General features: G+C 35.3%; 1 protein-coding gene across 1 annotated transcript in view; it reads left to right on the forward strand.

Annotated features, from left to right (window-relative positions):
- The window catches only part of RGS22 (regulator of G protein signaling 22), a 158,345-nt gene that overhangs the window by 54,124 nt on the left and 87,778 nt on the right, over positions 1–16,443 (forward strand). The window contains exons 4-8 of the mRNA XM_025050166.1: positions 1,379–1,547; positions 5,511–5,640; positions 7,950–8,559; positions 10,099–10,260; positions 16,126–16,300. Of these exons, the coding sequence (XP_024905934.1) occupies positions 1,379–1,547; positions 5,511–5,640; positions 7,950–8,559; positions 10,099–10,260; positions 16,126–16,300 (1,246 nt within the window). The remainder of the gene's footprint in view (positions 1–1,378; positions 1,548–5,510; positions 5,641–7,949; positions 8,560–10,098; positions 10,261–16,125; positions 16,301–16,443) is intronic.

Here is a 16,443-nt window from a genome sequence, read left to right on the forward strand (position 1 = left end):
TAAGCTTAGTTTCTGGGGACTTTTCTCTTTCTTTCTGAGCTAACTTGTCACCTTGGTTGTTCATAGTTTTAATGGACTATTTCTCTGCCTGGGCATCAGTGGAAGTGTATTTTGCTTCCCCCCGTCCCCCATTTTCCAGAAAGATTTATTATGTAAAGGTCTCTCTTTAGCCTGTTGCAAAGAAGGCACTTTTCTTTTGGTTTCCAGTAGGTGGTGTCTAAGCCTCTTGGTTCTTTGCTTTATATAAAGTCTTAATAACGCTTTTTAAATTTTCTTGTAGATATTGAATCACGCTCGCTACCTTCAGTTTCAGTCCCTGTCAGTGTCAGCGACAGACTCGGCAGCGTTTGCTCAGATTTCCTTTGGGCTCTGTGGCGATCAGTCTCGGAGGGTATGGGAGGACGGGCCCTCTGCGTTGGGGATTGGGGGCTGTAGCTCCCCTCAGTTTTGCAACCATGGCCAGCAAAAATCAACTCTTGTTCCTCTGTGGTCCCATCCCGCTTCTCTGCTTTCTGCCCCAATGACTGGGCCCTGCAGCTTTCCCAGGCAGGCTGTTTGGGGGAACTCGCTGCTCCTTCTCCCCTCTCCCTCCTTCTGCAGAGAGCTCCAGCGGCTTCGAGAAGCAGCTTCTTTATTTCTCCGAGTTCACCGCATGACACCCAGGGTTCTGTCCTGTGGTAGCTCTTATGCACAGATCCCATGCTCAGACGTGTTGCTGTGCAGTTTCTGTGATTTTTGTTGAGTTTTAGATGTTCAGCTTATTGTTGTTTCAAGGGGAGGAATCTGGGGACGTCTCTCACTCTGCCATGTTTCCAAAGCTTAAAATTCACTTTCAAATCCATTGGAGTTTGGATCCTACATGCTATAGTATAAAAGTGACAGAGCATTGGTAAAAAGCACTTAACTTATCCAAAGACATTTCACAGAAACAGCAACTAATAAATGTACTTCAGTTGTGCTTCTTTACTCATTATATTTTTAAAATTATTTACTCGTGATAATGGCATTAAAGAGCAGGGTTTTAAAAATGAAAATAAGTGTATCATAAAAAAGACAAATTGTCACAAAGTAGAGCCAAGTTTTTCTTTTGTTCCCTGACTTTTAAAATGTAAGTACCTACACATTATGAAATTTTACTAAAAATTGACCTTTGTTTGGAACAATCATTTTAAAATAAATATAAAGTAAATTAAAACAGAATGATAATTAGCCGTTCTAGGAATAAGTCATTAATTTTAACAAATCCTAAAAGAATTGTCCTGCAGACTTAGGAAGGGATATTGGCTTGATATATAAAATAAAATTTTAGTGTTTTCTTTTTTCTGAATTCTACCATATCTGAAACTTATTTCAAATTTGTATGATTTCTAAAATGCAGGTTAGCCAAATTGGTCTCACAAGTGAGATGGAGTGAATCAGGCATGAATGTCACACTAAGTACAGATTTTTCTCCCTGGGTCCTGAGAAAACCACCCACTCCACCACCACCTGTCATTGAAGACGACGATGTTATAATTATGAAAAAGTTCTACATTTCTCTTGGCGAGGTAAAAATACTAATGTTTCTTTGTGCTTAGCACTTTAATAAAACTTCTAATTTTTGAGACATGAATTTCTTTTGTACCACTTGAACAGGGAAAATTATTTCAAATACTTCTAAAGCAGATTTAACAAAAAAATTCTTGTGGATTTATGCTACCTCATTAGCTCTGCAACTCTTTCCTCTGAAATATAATGAACATTATCATCCTCATATGTGTGAGGAAACAAATTCAAGATTGAAGGACATGCTCAGTGCCACCTGGGAAACATAGGTAACTTGAATTATATCCATGGTTTCATTGTTCATTCCCAATTTTTACTTTTTGGATTCTATAACTTTTGTACAAAAAGATGATAAATTGGGTCTTTTCTCCTCTAATGTCAAGATTATTCCTTAGTAATAAAATGTGTTACTGTTTAACTCTTATTAGATAAATTTGCCCTTCTTGATTGGAGAAATGTTAAGTGTTATAAGATCAAACCTAGAATCAAATGTCCTTTTGGAGAGTCATGGTGCAGTGAAAACTGTTGTTTGAGTCTTGTCCTCTAATTATCAGATCTTCTCTCTGTGATTACACTTCCAATACATAATTCTATACAAAATCAGGAAAAGTGAAATATGTAGCCTATGTGTTGATATTCTAGTTTCTGTTCACAGTGGACATTGCTAATCATGGCAATTTTCCTACAGAAAATTGAGCAAGGACAGGGCCCCAAATTCTGTACAAATTCAGCACAGCACTTTAGGCAGGCACTTGCAATTGATCAAAGATGTCATACAAGAGGAGAACTACTTGCCATCTCTGTTGGAATGGACAGACTGATCCTATCTTACTTATCATTGTTTTCATGTGAGGCTTCTATTTAATTTTGTAGTTTGGCATTTCTATCAGTGATATTTGTTTAAAATGTTTAAAATTATGCTAGTTCCATTATTTGCACTGAGTAATGCTTAGGGATGTACCAAAGGCACATTTTTCTTCTCTCTTGTACTTATTTTTAAGTATTTATTTTTTCAGCTAACATATATTGCAGAAATGCCAGGAATATCAAAAGATGTACTGATAGTAAGGCTCAATAAACATGCAAAGGGAAGAATCCATCTAGGGGAGTAAGTTCTGATTCTTGACATGTAAATTTAATCAAACAGAAGAGTAAAATCCAATCTAGTTTTCTTTTGCTATTTTCTTTGATAAAAACTCATTTCTGTCCACATGATTAATACTTAAACTATATATTATCTTTTTAATAGCTTTTGAACTTTGAAAACTCAAAGTTCTTTGGCCCCTAAATCATTTAAACCATGACTATAGATAGGAATTAATCTTTATGATAATGGGTAACATTTCTTTGAGTCTTCAGTTACACCATCTAAACATGAACAATTGGATCATCTCTTAAGATTATAAAGTAAAATAGTTAACTGCCTTTATGTCTGACTCACTACTTCTTTCTCCCCTGTCTTTTACACCCTCATCTTTTTTTGTGCAGTTGAAACAACAGGGAGTCTTATATACTGGTCTTCTCAATTCCTTGAAAGTTCTCTAATCATTTTGGTCTCTCAGTGCTTAGAATACTGTTTGGAATAGAGAAGTCACTCAATAAATATATGTTGAGTGAACATATAATTAATAATAAATGACTTGGTTTAAAAGGAAAGAAAAGAGGGAACAAAAGGAAATTAGAGTCTTTCAAAGTGTGGGGGTACAAAAAAATAATTTTCCTTCCACTTTCTAAGTTCTTCCAGCTGGGCTAATAATCAAATTAATATGAGACAAATTAAAAGGAGAAAACGTCCAAAATTTATTACAGTATGCATGTGGGAGTGCCATAAAAATATGAGACCTGAGAATACATCGGGCCCTTGAGGTTTATATGCCATTCTGGGCTAAGGAGGAAAGGTGGGCAGGAGTCTGGAATTTCAAAGGGAAAGTAACCAATTCGCAGGTAGCCAAGAAAGAGAAAACATGTGATAAACAAATTCTTACTGGGCTACCTAAAAACAATGAGACACTAAAGAATGTTCAACAAACAAGCTTTGCTGGATTTCTCCCCATCTGTCACATTTAGTTCCTATTATGATGCTAAGGTGATACACACTTCTTTTAAGGAGATTTTTCTATCTTAATTCCTTTAGGCAGGTAAGGGGGTGGGTCAAAAGTTTTTTGTTGTTTTTTTTTTTATCTTTTTGTTTTTGCTCTTCTTAATAAGTAGCTTAAAATCAATATCCCAGAGGTATAATTTATGGTGGCAAAACTTTGGTCCTCCTGAAAAGCTTTTATCCCAGAAAACCTTACCTCTAAGAAAAGCAGTGACTACATAGATGGCATCTCTCATTTCTCTTGCTTTTCGTCTCATTGTGTGGCCTCACTTGCCCTGCTGATTACATAAAAGTCAGAGAACAGTATCTATTCATTCCATTTGAGCCCTGCCTCTTCTGTGAGTGTTCTTAGGCTAAAGGCCAACCAGCTGACTGAGTTGGAGAAAGGAGTAATGAGAGTAATGCTGGAAAATCCCTTCTCTGCTTCTGTTGAACAAACTTGGGTTCTCTTAGAAAAATAGGTGAGAGAGGCAGCCAGAGGAATTTTCCTCAGAAGGCTAAGATAAGGGGCTTCTGAGAACTGGGGTTCTAGAAGCTGAGGGTCAGCTTGGGAATTGGGTCAACTGGCTCAAGGGTACACAAACCAAAGTGTTACTCTTGAGGATCGGAGTCTGGTGTCACCCCAGTAGCCGATGGGAAGGAGAGGGAGGGATAATGGCAGTGCAGAAGTGTAGTTAGCATTTTTCCTCAATTCTTCCTCATGAAGGCAGTGAAGAATCACAGGTCATTGAGATTTTAAAAAGATTTATTAAAAGTATATTTTAGAAAGACAAAGAATACCTCAAGGAGGTACATTGTCCTAGTGCTATAACCAACACAGAGGGACCACAAAAAGACCACAAAAAAAGGAGAGCTCAGAAGTGGGAACATTTGCCTTATATTTCGGCCGTGATGGGGTGGTTCCAAAGGCATTCCTAAATAATTGGCAAGTGAGGTCATTTTAATTGATACCTGCCTGTTATATAACTCTTTGCCTGGTGTGCATGTGCTTACGCAGAATACAGTCTGTTATAATTAGATTCATGAACTTCCAGGAATAAACATAGTATTATAATGAAGCTTAAATTGTAGGCAAATTAGGATAGTACGGTCTGCACAGGCGTCTGTAGCCAGCGTAGGCCAGAGTGACTCTCCCCTCCTTTGTCTCTGGGGATGCAGGAGGGATTCTCTAACTATCGATAAGATGTTCTTTGGGCAGTCTCTTGGCTGGGCTCCTATTCCTTTGTTCCCCCTGTCACTCATGGCTGACTAGCTACCTAGCAAAAGGAAAAGTTGAAGCCTACATCCTGGGGCAGGTGGAATCAGAAGTCAGTCTTCAGGAAGCATATGATCCATGCAAAGTTGTGAAAATTGAATCTAAGGCAAAGTGGCAGTTGAGCTTGGAGACAGTTCCTGTGCTACTGAGTCTTTGTAATATTAGGGAGGGGTTATTAAAAACTTTGAGCCAGATCAGACAGAATTAGGGGCATGAAATAATTGGGAAGATTGTAAATGGGAATGGCTGGCAAAAGATACTTCCAAAGACTGATGAGCCATAGTGACTGCCTAGTTAAAGTGAGATAACACGAATCTGCAGTGAATCCAGGAAGTAAGGTTGTGTGCCTTTGGCGGAAGAGTGGAGAAGAATTTTATAATATTATATTTTTCCTGTGGTCATCTAATATGAAAATTATCTGAACGGAAATTTCCTTCCCATTGTTCTTTTAGCTAATGAATTTTTCTATGGACAACCCTTTTATTTCACAGGGTTTATTTCCTTACATACTATATTATACAAATTAAATAATATCAAAATGATTTGTACAGGTTTGTGATTGGAAGAATACTGCTAATCTTACGTTAAACAAATGTGCTTCTTTCTTCCTAGGCCTCCTATACTCAAGCAAAAGATTGGTTTGCATTAGCAAAACAAAGTCAGCAAACAGTATCAACCTTTTCATTACCATCTTATGTACTCCACAGCAAAATTGAATCACCAGTTATTTCATCTGTTTCTGGTAAGCAGAAAAGGGCAGGAATGACTTCAGAATTCCTCTTTAAGTCTCCTGCTTTTATTGTTCTAATCTTACAGTACAACACTTAGTGGTTGGGAAGAAAATATTATCTACCCACCATCCCCCAACTCCACTTTCTTTTGTTTATCAAGAGGCAACTTGGTATAATGAAAAAAAAGATGGCTTTAGAACTCAACTCTGATACTTATTAGTTATGTGACTTTTTAAAGTTATTTCACTGCCAGGAGCCTTGCTTTTCTTATTTGTAAATTTAGAATAATGATACATGCTAAATGTATAGAAAATGGCTGGCCTAGTGCTTGGTACGTAATAGACAGTCAATAAATGTTTGTCTTTATTTCCTATCACAGATTACAAATTCTTTTTATTAAGCCTTTGAAATAAAGTGGGTACAACCTCTATCTCCTCTTAAAAGTAAATAGTCACTCATGGAACTTAAGTTTTCCTTCTGTTTTTAAGATCACATTATTTTTCACCTTGAAAAGCAGATAAATTTCTCTGGTGGGCAACTTTTGTGGATGATATAAATTTTTCATAAAATTGGAAGCAACTTTCCAGAAATGGGAATCATTAATGTATGATATCACTGAAGAAGAAAAAAATCTAGCAATGTGATTCAGGAGAAGAACTCAGCCATTTACTAATAGTTCTTACCTAAGCAACCTCCAGGATGATAAATCTGGATGTTCTAGAATTGAACCTAAATCTAGGTGAAGAGGAAAATAACTCCCTAGTTGAAAATAGCTGAATTATAGGTTTCTTGCAGTTTCCCCAAGATAGTAAAGTAGAAAATTGGAGAGTAAAGATAGTGAAGATAGTAAACAGGAAGAGAGAGGTAGCAGGAAGGGGGCTGAGCAGAAATGCCAGCCTCGTTCTCTACATCCAGTTCTGTGGGGTTGAGTCTATACCTAGTATCCTTTCATAGGTTTGCAAAAGTCTAATCTCTCAACATTGGGAAATTTGGTATATTTCTTTTCAATAAAAATTGTAATGAGACACTTCCAGTTCATTGAGATTTAAAATCTACTACTGAGAAAATGGTCATTGACGATGAGACACAGATGACAGCAGAGTTTTCCTGATCCATGGCATTTCAAGGGGTAGATTTGCCATGTGCAAGCACTGATTTCAGATATTTCTGAAAGAAAGAGAAAATAGAAGCTAAAAATTGTATCTTTAGAAAAAGTATAAAAACATCCATTTGTATTTGGAGCTTTCATAAGTACCTTATGCTATTTCGTAATTTTAATGATAGGTCGTATGTATAATAGTAATTGAATCTTTCTGATTAAATAGTGAATTTTTAAAAATTGCTAATGTGACTCCAGTTCTGATATGTTTACCTATGGTCTCATCATCTGTGGTAGCTACTTTTATTTTATCATACAACATGAAATATTAAAGCACATACAGACATATCTCAGAGATATTGTGTGTTTGGTTCCAGACCACTGTAATAAAGTGAATATCACAGTAACACAAGTCACACAAAGTTTTTGGTTTCCCAGTGCATACAAAAGTTATGTTTACACTATACTTTAGTCTATTAAATGTGCAATAGAATTATGTCTAAAAAACAATGTACATACCTCAATTTAAAAAATATTTCATTGCTAAAAAATGCTGCTCAACATCCAAGCCTTCAGCGAGTTGTAATCTTTTTGCTCATGGAGAGTCTTGCCCTAATAACATCAAAGATCACTGATTACAGGTCACCATAACAAGTATAACAATAATGAAAAAGTTTGAAATATTGTGAAAATGGCCAAAAAGTGATACAGAGACATGAAGTGAGCAAATGCTGTTAGAAAAATGGCACCAATAGACTTCCTTCACTCAGAGTTGCCACAGACCTTCAAGTTGTAAAAAACACAATATCTGTGCAGTGCAGTAAGGCAAAGTACAATAAAATGAGGTATGTCTATACAGTCATTTAATGTACATATTCTAATTCTTAAATAGATTTGGCCTTTATATATTGACCTTCTGTATCAGCCTTTAAAAAAATGTATTTTTAAGTGTATAATGTCTTTTTGAAGATCCTCTGCATTAGGGATGTCAAATATGTAGTTTATCTGCTATATATCCATTATCCCTTCCACATCTAGGGAAGACATGACTAATCTCTGTCGGTAATGTTTTTGCTTTGGACTCCTCTTTAAGACACTGGTCTGTGCAGTCACTGCCTGTGATAAACCCTTTGTCATTCTGGCTCTATGACATCTAGTTAATAATAAAAAAAAATATTTTGTATTCATATCTGATCTATTAACCTTTCATATTTAATACAGAGAGTTTTATCTTTGATGATGGAGTTCACCCCAGAATGAAAAAGGACCCATCTAAAACCACTAGATTAATTTCTGAATTTGAAGAAGAAAAAGATGATGATGGTTCTATATCTCTACAAGACACTCCTTCTCAAGCTCTTCTGAGAATATACCTTGAAAAGCAGGATGTTCATGACAACACGACAGTGCATTTCTCAACATATGAAGATTTTTTAAGATCTTTTATAACCTTTATTTTGAGACTAGCAATTTATGGAGAGCCATTTAGTGAACAACCAGGTCATATAAATTTCAAAAATGTAACAGAAGTTACATTTGATGACTATTTTGAGCTTATGCCTAACAGGAATGTTTTGTTAAGTGAAACAGTTCAACCCACAAAGGAAAAGGCAGAAGAGATTTTAGAAGAAGCAAGTTCAAAGAGTGAGAGCATTGGATCAGAAAGCAGGGCTGATTGGTGTATTTCTCACAAAACTTATGACATTGGAAATAGAAAAGAGTTTGAAAGATTTAAGAAATTTATAAAAGGTACATTAGGGGAGAGATATTTGTGGCTATGGATGGATATTGAGAGGTTAAAGGTTCTTAAGGATGCTGGAAGACATCAAAGGTATTTCTCTTTTTAATTTTTCTTTAGTTTTAAAAACAAGTTGTAGACTATTAGTTTGGGTCATTTAAACACGGGTAGGAAGCCTGAAATAAATATTAAAAAGTAATCTATACTTTTAGAGTAATGAATGATATTATTATTATTATATTGATGTCACTAGTTCTATGATTTTATAGTTTTCAGATAATAATAGTAGCAATTATTTGGGTTTGCATAAGTTTTTCCCATAGATATAAACCTGCTTTCAAATTAATCATTCTATACTATTTTTATAACATTACAGTGATATATTTTTATAGAAAAAAATTATCAGTCATGTATCACACTGACATAACATGCCTTATATAAAAGATACCTTGTGACAATGTAAGGGCCTGCTGTTCCTGGCAGCTTTCCTGATTAACGGATTCCATGATCTTATTTGGATGTCACTTAGACATTTATATGTGAATAAGATATCTGCTAGGTATCATACTGGATATCCTCTAGAGAACTTCTTGGAGTGCCGGTCTTTGTTTGGCTGCTCTATATGTTTTAGATTACTGTGAGTCTTAAGAACCCTAAGAAGACCCTGTTTTAGAAAAGTTCTTGTCTGTGTCCTCCTGATCTGCTCTGAGTAAGCAGATCAACTACAGTAGATTGCAGTTCCCATTAGGGGTTTGACTGAATACATACTAGTGACTAGGCTATTCCAGTTATTTCAATGGCATTCAGATCAAAGAGCTCATTATTATACATAGTTAGAAGTGCAGGGATAACCAAATGGTTGATTATGAAGCATTACCTGATTGATCCTGGGGTGGAAGGCCACTATCACTTTTCAAGACATATTAGGAAAGTTATATGTAAGTAGCCTATATAGGTTCTTCATGATCAATATTGTATTAGTTCTTTTCGTTACAGCAAATCACTATGAATTTAGTGGATTAAAGCAACACAAATTTATACTCTTACAGTTAAGAGGTTAGAAGTTTAAAATGGATATGCAAGGTGGCCTTCCTTCTGGAGGCCCTAGGGGAGAATTTATTTCCTTACCTTTTCCAGTTTCTGAAAGCCACCTACTTTCCTTGGTCCATGGCCCCTTCCTCCAACTTCAAAGCCAACAGCATGCCATCTTTTCTTTTTTTCTGACCTTTGCTTCTATCCTCACCTATTTTTTCTATGGCTCTGATCCTCTTGCCTTTCTCTTCAAAGTACCCTCGTGATTATATTAGGCGTACCTTGATAATCCCAGATAATCTCCTCAAATCCTAATCACATCTGCAGATCTTTTCTAAAGTAAGGTAACAGTCATAGGTTCTGGGAATTATGAAATGAACATCTTTGCAAGGTCATTCATTATTCAGCCTACCAAAAATACCCTTCCCAGTCCCATAATGGTGAGAAATACTTTTATCTTCACACTGGTACAACTGTAATTCAGTGTTGGTTTTCAAATAGTTCATTACTTGTCTCAAACATTTTAGAAGTGAAAATTTTTGGCTAGTTGAATACTGTATCAGTGTGTATATGTGTGTGTGTGTGTGTGTTTTATTGCAGACATCTTGAGAAGATGAAAAAATGCTATCTAGTGAGCAGTGGAGATTGCTACCTTTCTGCAGAAATTTTAACGAAGTTTAAACTGCTGGATGGATCTCAGTGGAATAAAGAACATTTAAAGAATATTCAGACTGAGGTTATAAAACCCTTACTTCTGTATTGGTAAGAAAGATAATGTGACTCAAAATTACTTGCTTTCACTTTTCTTAGACTAGTTATAAATTATACCTTTTGTTTTATAGGTATGTAACTTATGGAAATTTTAAATGACAAGATTATTATACTTTTAGTCTTCTTTAAATAAAGTACTTATCTTTTAGATAATTTGGATGTTTGGGGACTTTAAATCCATAATAAGGCTAGACAGTACTTAGGCTCCATGTTAGCTTTATGAACACATCCTTCTACATCTGACCTTTTTATGGTTGACATCTCATCAAATTGATGTGTGTATGTGTACATGTAGCTAGAGTTGCAGATTGATTATTTCAATAAACCTTTTTTGAGCACTTACTATAGGCCAAGTGCTATGCTAAGGATACAAGGGTAAACATGGTCAAGTCCAGTGTTTATAGTCTAGTGGTAAGAACATACATGTGAAAGAAGTATAATAAAAAATGTGGTGAATGCACAGGATACAGAGATGAGGTAATATTTCAGCTGGGACTCGAGGGACTCTAAGCAAGGAAAAGAGAATGTACACAGTGAAGAAAAGGTGTGACATTTGAGGATCAGTGAGCTGTCTGTCCATTGTGGCTGTGATGGATCTGATTATGTCACTGCTATGCTTTAAATCTTTCACTGGTAACCCCAAAGCTTTCAGTGTAAAGTTCAGATTCCTTAAGTTAGTAAATAAGGTCATCATGATTTTTCCCTTGCTTACTTCTCTGTCATCATCTCCCATCTAGGTATTCCAGATTACTTAATATGCTTTGTACTAGTTCATAGATAGAATGTTGTTTTTCTGTTTATTTCTTAAAAAAAAAAAAATTTAAGATACAGAAAGTTATAAATTATACTATAGTGGTCATCTGTGTACATACCACCCAACTAATAACACATTAGCAATGCAGTAGAAACTTTCCTTTTTCAAATTTAACTTTTTATTTTGAGATAATAATAGATCCATATTCAGTTATCAGAGATAATACAGAGGGATTCTGTGTTATCCACTTCCCCCTACTGGTAACATCTTGCATAACTGTCACACACTGTCACAATGAGGAAGTTGACATTGATTTAACTCATCGATCTTTTTCATATTTTACCTGTTTTAGGCACTTGTTTGTGTATATAATTCTATGCAATTTTATCACATTAGAGATTCATGAGTTTGCTACTACAGTCAAGATGTAGAGAAGTTACATTACCATAAGCATCCCTCATGCTGACATTTTATAATCACACCCACCTCTCTCCCTTCCTGTCACCCACATCTCTAGAGATCACTATTATATAAATGAAATAATATGACGTATTTCTTTAGGGGTTATCTTTTTTCATTCAGCATGATTCCCTCGAGACTCATCCAAGTTGTGTGCATTGATAGTTCTTTTTCATTGCTGAGTAGTATTCTATTGTATGGATATTACACATCCATTCACACACTGAGTATTAAGGTTGTTTCCAGTCTTTGGCTATGACTAATAAAGCTGCTATGAATGTTCATGTACTCCTTTCTGCATGAATATAAGTCTTCATTTCTCTGGGAAAAGTGTCCGAGAGTGAGATTAGTGAGTCATGTAGCAGTCCATTTTAGTTTTAAAATAAACTGCCAAACTATTTTTCAGAGTCAATGTATCATTTTACATCCCACCAGCAATGTATGAATTATCCACTTTCTCTGCATCCTTGCCATTGTTCAATGTCATCACAATTTTCTGTTTTAGCTGTTCTAATAGGTGTGTTGTTCTATCTTATTATAGTTTTACTTTGCATTTCTCCAATGGTTAATGATGCTGAACATCTTTCCGTGTACTTATTTGAAATTTGCATATCCTCTTCAGTGAAATATCTGTTCATGTCTTTTGTCCATTTTCTAATTGGTTTGTTTTCTTGTTAAGTTTTAGGGTAATTTTTATATCATATTTTATATTAAATTTTATATTCTAGGTAGTAGTTTTTAGTTTGCAAATATTTTCTCCCACTCTTTAGCTTGTCTTTTCAAATACAGGCTTTCTAAAGACTTCTTAAAGGGACTCTCAGATGTTCCAGGTTGACGAACAGGTGGAGACGAGGGCATACTCAGAGAGCACAGAAGCTCTAGCACTTCCCTCACACCTTGCCCTCTGCATCTCTTCCTATGGCTGTTCTTGAATTATATACATCCTTTTGTAATAAACCAGTATCAATATAAAGCAAATAAGGAAAAGTGTTGTAGATAATGGGAACTACAAATGAGAATTACAAATATAGACGAGAACAGAGTGAACTCTGTGGTGATGGACTGGAAATGGAAGTGCAAATGGAAATTGTGACTTTCACAAACTCAAGTTATCATACTCAGTTATGAAGACTGTAATTCACTGAAAAAACTGGACAAACCAAACAATAGACAGTCATGATGACAAGAAAGAACAGAACTTGCAAGAGAAATTCTGAAGTTAATTTCATGTGGGATTTTCCCTGGGAGGGTGGTGTATTGGGGAATGAATGGCCTCTAAACAAAGGTTCCAGAGAAGTCTTATGCCAAACATTTCCTTAGGGTAGGGGAAATAGCTCTTGAGTCAAGTTTATTCGACCAATGCAAACTTTCCTGCATCAAATGTTCCTGCCCGTACCTACTATTAAGAATAATAACTGTATCTGAAAGACAAAAAAATAAAAAGGTGAGGGGTCTTTCATAGAGCAAAATTTAAAAGTTTTGACAAGGTCCAATTTTTCAACTCCTTTTATGGATTATGTCTTCTTCAGTGTCAAACCTAAGAACTCTTTGCCTAGTTTTAGGTACGGAAGATTTTCTCCTGTTTTTTTTTTTTTTCTGAAACTCTTATAATTTTGTTTTACATTTAAGTCTGTGGTCCATTTAGAGCCAATTCTTATAAGAGATGTGAAGTTTAGGTGTTTTGGTTTCTTTTTTCTTGCTTATGGATATCCATAAGCTGATCTTCATTTATTGAAAAAGCTAATCTATCTCTTTTCTTCTTTTTGGTGTATTATATTTACCTATAGTAATATTGAATTGTATAGATTTATGTAAAGCACTATGATAATCAAGATACAAACATTTCTGTTACCTCCAAATTTCTCATGCTACCCTTTTGTCATTACACTCTTCCTCCACTCCTCACCCTTGGCAACCACCGATCTTGTTTTTGTCACTATACTTTTGTCTTTTTGAAAATGTTATATAGATAAAATCATACAGTACATAACCTTTGAGACCAGCCTCTTTTGGTCATAATGTGATTGAAGCATAACGCGTTCAAACTGTTGCATGTATCATAGTTCGTATTTTTTAAAATTTAGTTTTCCAGTTGTTTATTGTTGGTAAATAGAACTAGGATTGAATTTTGTGTGTACTCACTCAGTATTAGAGAGGACAGAAGGCCTTCTGGTCTAAGCTGCTAATCTCAAATTGGTCTGCTGTGCTTTTCTGCCTATTTTAGTGCTCTTCCATTCTCAGGTCCTTCAGACTCTTCCTCCCCCTGCCTCTCGGCCTGCATGCCAATACCATGTGGGCCTTATGGCTGATAGCCTCTGTCTGCCTGCTTATATTTTGGTGTTTGTGGGAATACCTTGTCACATTAACATTTTTGCTGTAGATGTTGTCCTTGAGTATTTGATTTTGCTGTCTACTCGTCCTGTGTTTTTATGGAGGGATTCTGAGAGGTAGAAAAACAACATAGCCGACATTGCCATTTTCCCAGAATCCTCTCTTAGCTTTTTTCTTGATCTAGCTATATCTTGTATATTCTTTAAATTTCAAACTAAGACATAAACAGTTAGTGAATATTATAAAGCAAACACTTCCATAAACTACCATGTGGGCTGAGAAACAGACCGTTGCCTAGACTCCTGAAGGTCCCTTCCTAATCACAACATCCTCACCTCCTTCAGAGGTAACCATTATCCTGACTTTTGTGATTATCATCTTCTTGCATTTCTTTAGTTTTACCAACCATGTATGCAAATAAATCTCTAAACATATATTTTTATCTGCCTCCTATACAACTTTCTATAAAAGGTATCATGTTATGTGCATTCTTTTGTATCTTCCATTAACATTACATATGTGAGATTCATTTGTAATTGCATTCAAGAGTTTTATTAATTTTCACTGCTGTATATGGTATTCTACTGCATGAATATACTATAATTTATTTGTTGTTTTTTTAACATTTGGGTTTTTCTCTACTTTTCACAACTATAAGCAATAATATATATTCTTATACACATATCTGCTTTCCCAAAGTAGTTTTACCTTTGCTCCCACCAACAGAATATGAGAGTATCTGTTGCCACAAATCCATGGCAGAATTTAATATTGTCAGACTTTAAAATTTTTGACTATGTATGTGGTGTGTTATTGATGTCTTGTGGTTTTAACTTGCATTTCCCTGATTACTAGTGAGGTTGATAACCTTTTCAATGTTTATTGGGCATTTGGGTTTCAAGATTTCAATTTTCATGAATTGCCTGTTTATCTTCTTTGCCCATTTTTCTATTGGGAGACACACACACACAGAATATAGTTCTTTTGATGCTATTTAGTGGCAAATATCTTCCACTCTCTAGAGCTTGAGAATTAAGAAGTGTACAATGAGTGCACATGAGAACTTGTATGATAGAAACATGAAAAATAATACAATACCAGTTTAGGATTGTGAAATTTACTCCACAATATCTGATGAATTCACATAGTAGCTAATAAAAAATTAATATAACAAATGAAATAAGATGCAAGATTAAAATGGTAGGGGTAGCAGAGACTTAGGGGTCATATGAGTATACTGTAATGATGGGAATCAGAAAATTGAGACACCTGGATTTCCTACCAGCACATGTATTACATATTTGATAAGAATCTTGTATATATGTCCACTTACTGGTTGACATGCAAATAAGAGGTAATTCTGCATAGTTTCAAGTCAGTAAGTAAAAGTTCTGAAATACAGCATAGAATGACCACCCCAATCTACACAGGATACTTTCTGATTCTAAACCGATTGTGAGCTTTGGATTCTCTTCCACTCCCAACCTGTGTTCACACCAGGGAAATATTTCCCTTCTTCCTATTTTAAAAGGAGAAAATTTTCTACCAGGATCTGAAATATAGAGTGGGAATTAGTCTTTGGGCTGTGGCATCAGGAGGAAAACCTGGTCCAAGCAACAATTAGCAGTGTCACTGGCAGCAAGTTAACCCTATGGCCAATAAAGAGTAGCCCACAGACTGAATACCAGGCTATACATCCAATTAAATGTGGCCTTGATATTGTGCCAGACATTCTTTGCCAATAGTGTTGGCCTTTCATTTTTATAAATTGTTGTAAAATTTATTCTTACCTTCAAAATTAAGGCTTGAAAATAAATCATGTGAATCATAATCCACTTTAGCAGTTTACTTAAATTAAGCATTATAAAAATGTTTGTATATTTAAAAATTTAATTTCATTTACCAGTTTTTATTTGGTACTATAGATAAATACTAAACTACCTTAAAATTATCACAGCTGCATTTTATGCTCATTTTACTGGAAACTGAAAGTTACTTTAAAATTTTTCTTCATTGAATAAATATATAGGTTTTTTTTCTTATCATGTAGATAATAATTTAAATGTCACTTATAAGTTATTTTTCCCTAGTGTGTGTTTACTCCTTATATGGGTGAATATGATTTCAGGCAGTTGATCTATCATGGAAAAATATTTTTCTTAAGCTAGGAAGCAGAAAAAGAAGTAGAAATTATTAGAAAAGGGGTATAACAAGACTGAAAATTGTGAGCACAAGTATTATGCACTTTGTACGCTCTTGATTTTTGAGGCTTATTGGGTAGTTTAATCTTAAATTTCTTTTCCTCTCACTAGGGCACCAAGATTCTGTGTTACTCATTCATGCTCAATAAAACATGCTAGTGCTGAACTGAAATTGTGGCACCTCCGTCAAGAGAAACCAAGGAAGGATGTTGACCCTTTTCCACAAATGGCAACACTCTTGCCATTGAGACCTAAATCTTGCATTCCACAGATATCTGATACGAAGGTAGGGTGTGCATTGATACTTGAGTCTCTTCATTAAGTTTATAGTAAAATGTCCATGCTTGAGTTTTGTACACTAATACTTAAGTTTCATCATAAGCTCCTCTCCCATCCCCTCCCTCCTCCCCTCCCCCCTCCCTTCTCTTC

The sequence above is a fragment of the Pteropus alecto genome, unplaced genomic scaffold (assembly GCF_000325575.1).
Source record: "Pteropus alecto unplaced genomic scaffold, ASM32557v1 scaffold164, whole genome shotgun sequence".
Lineage (NCBI taxonomy): Eukaryota > Metazoa > Chordata > Mammalia > Chiroptera > Pteropodidae > Pteropus > Pteropus alecto.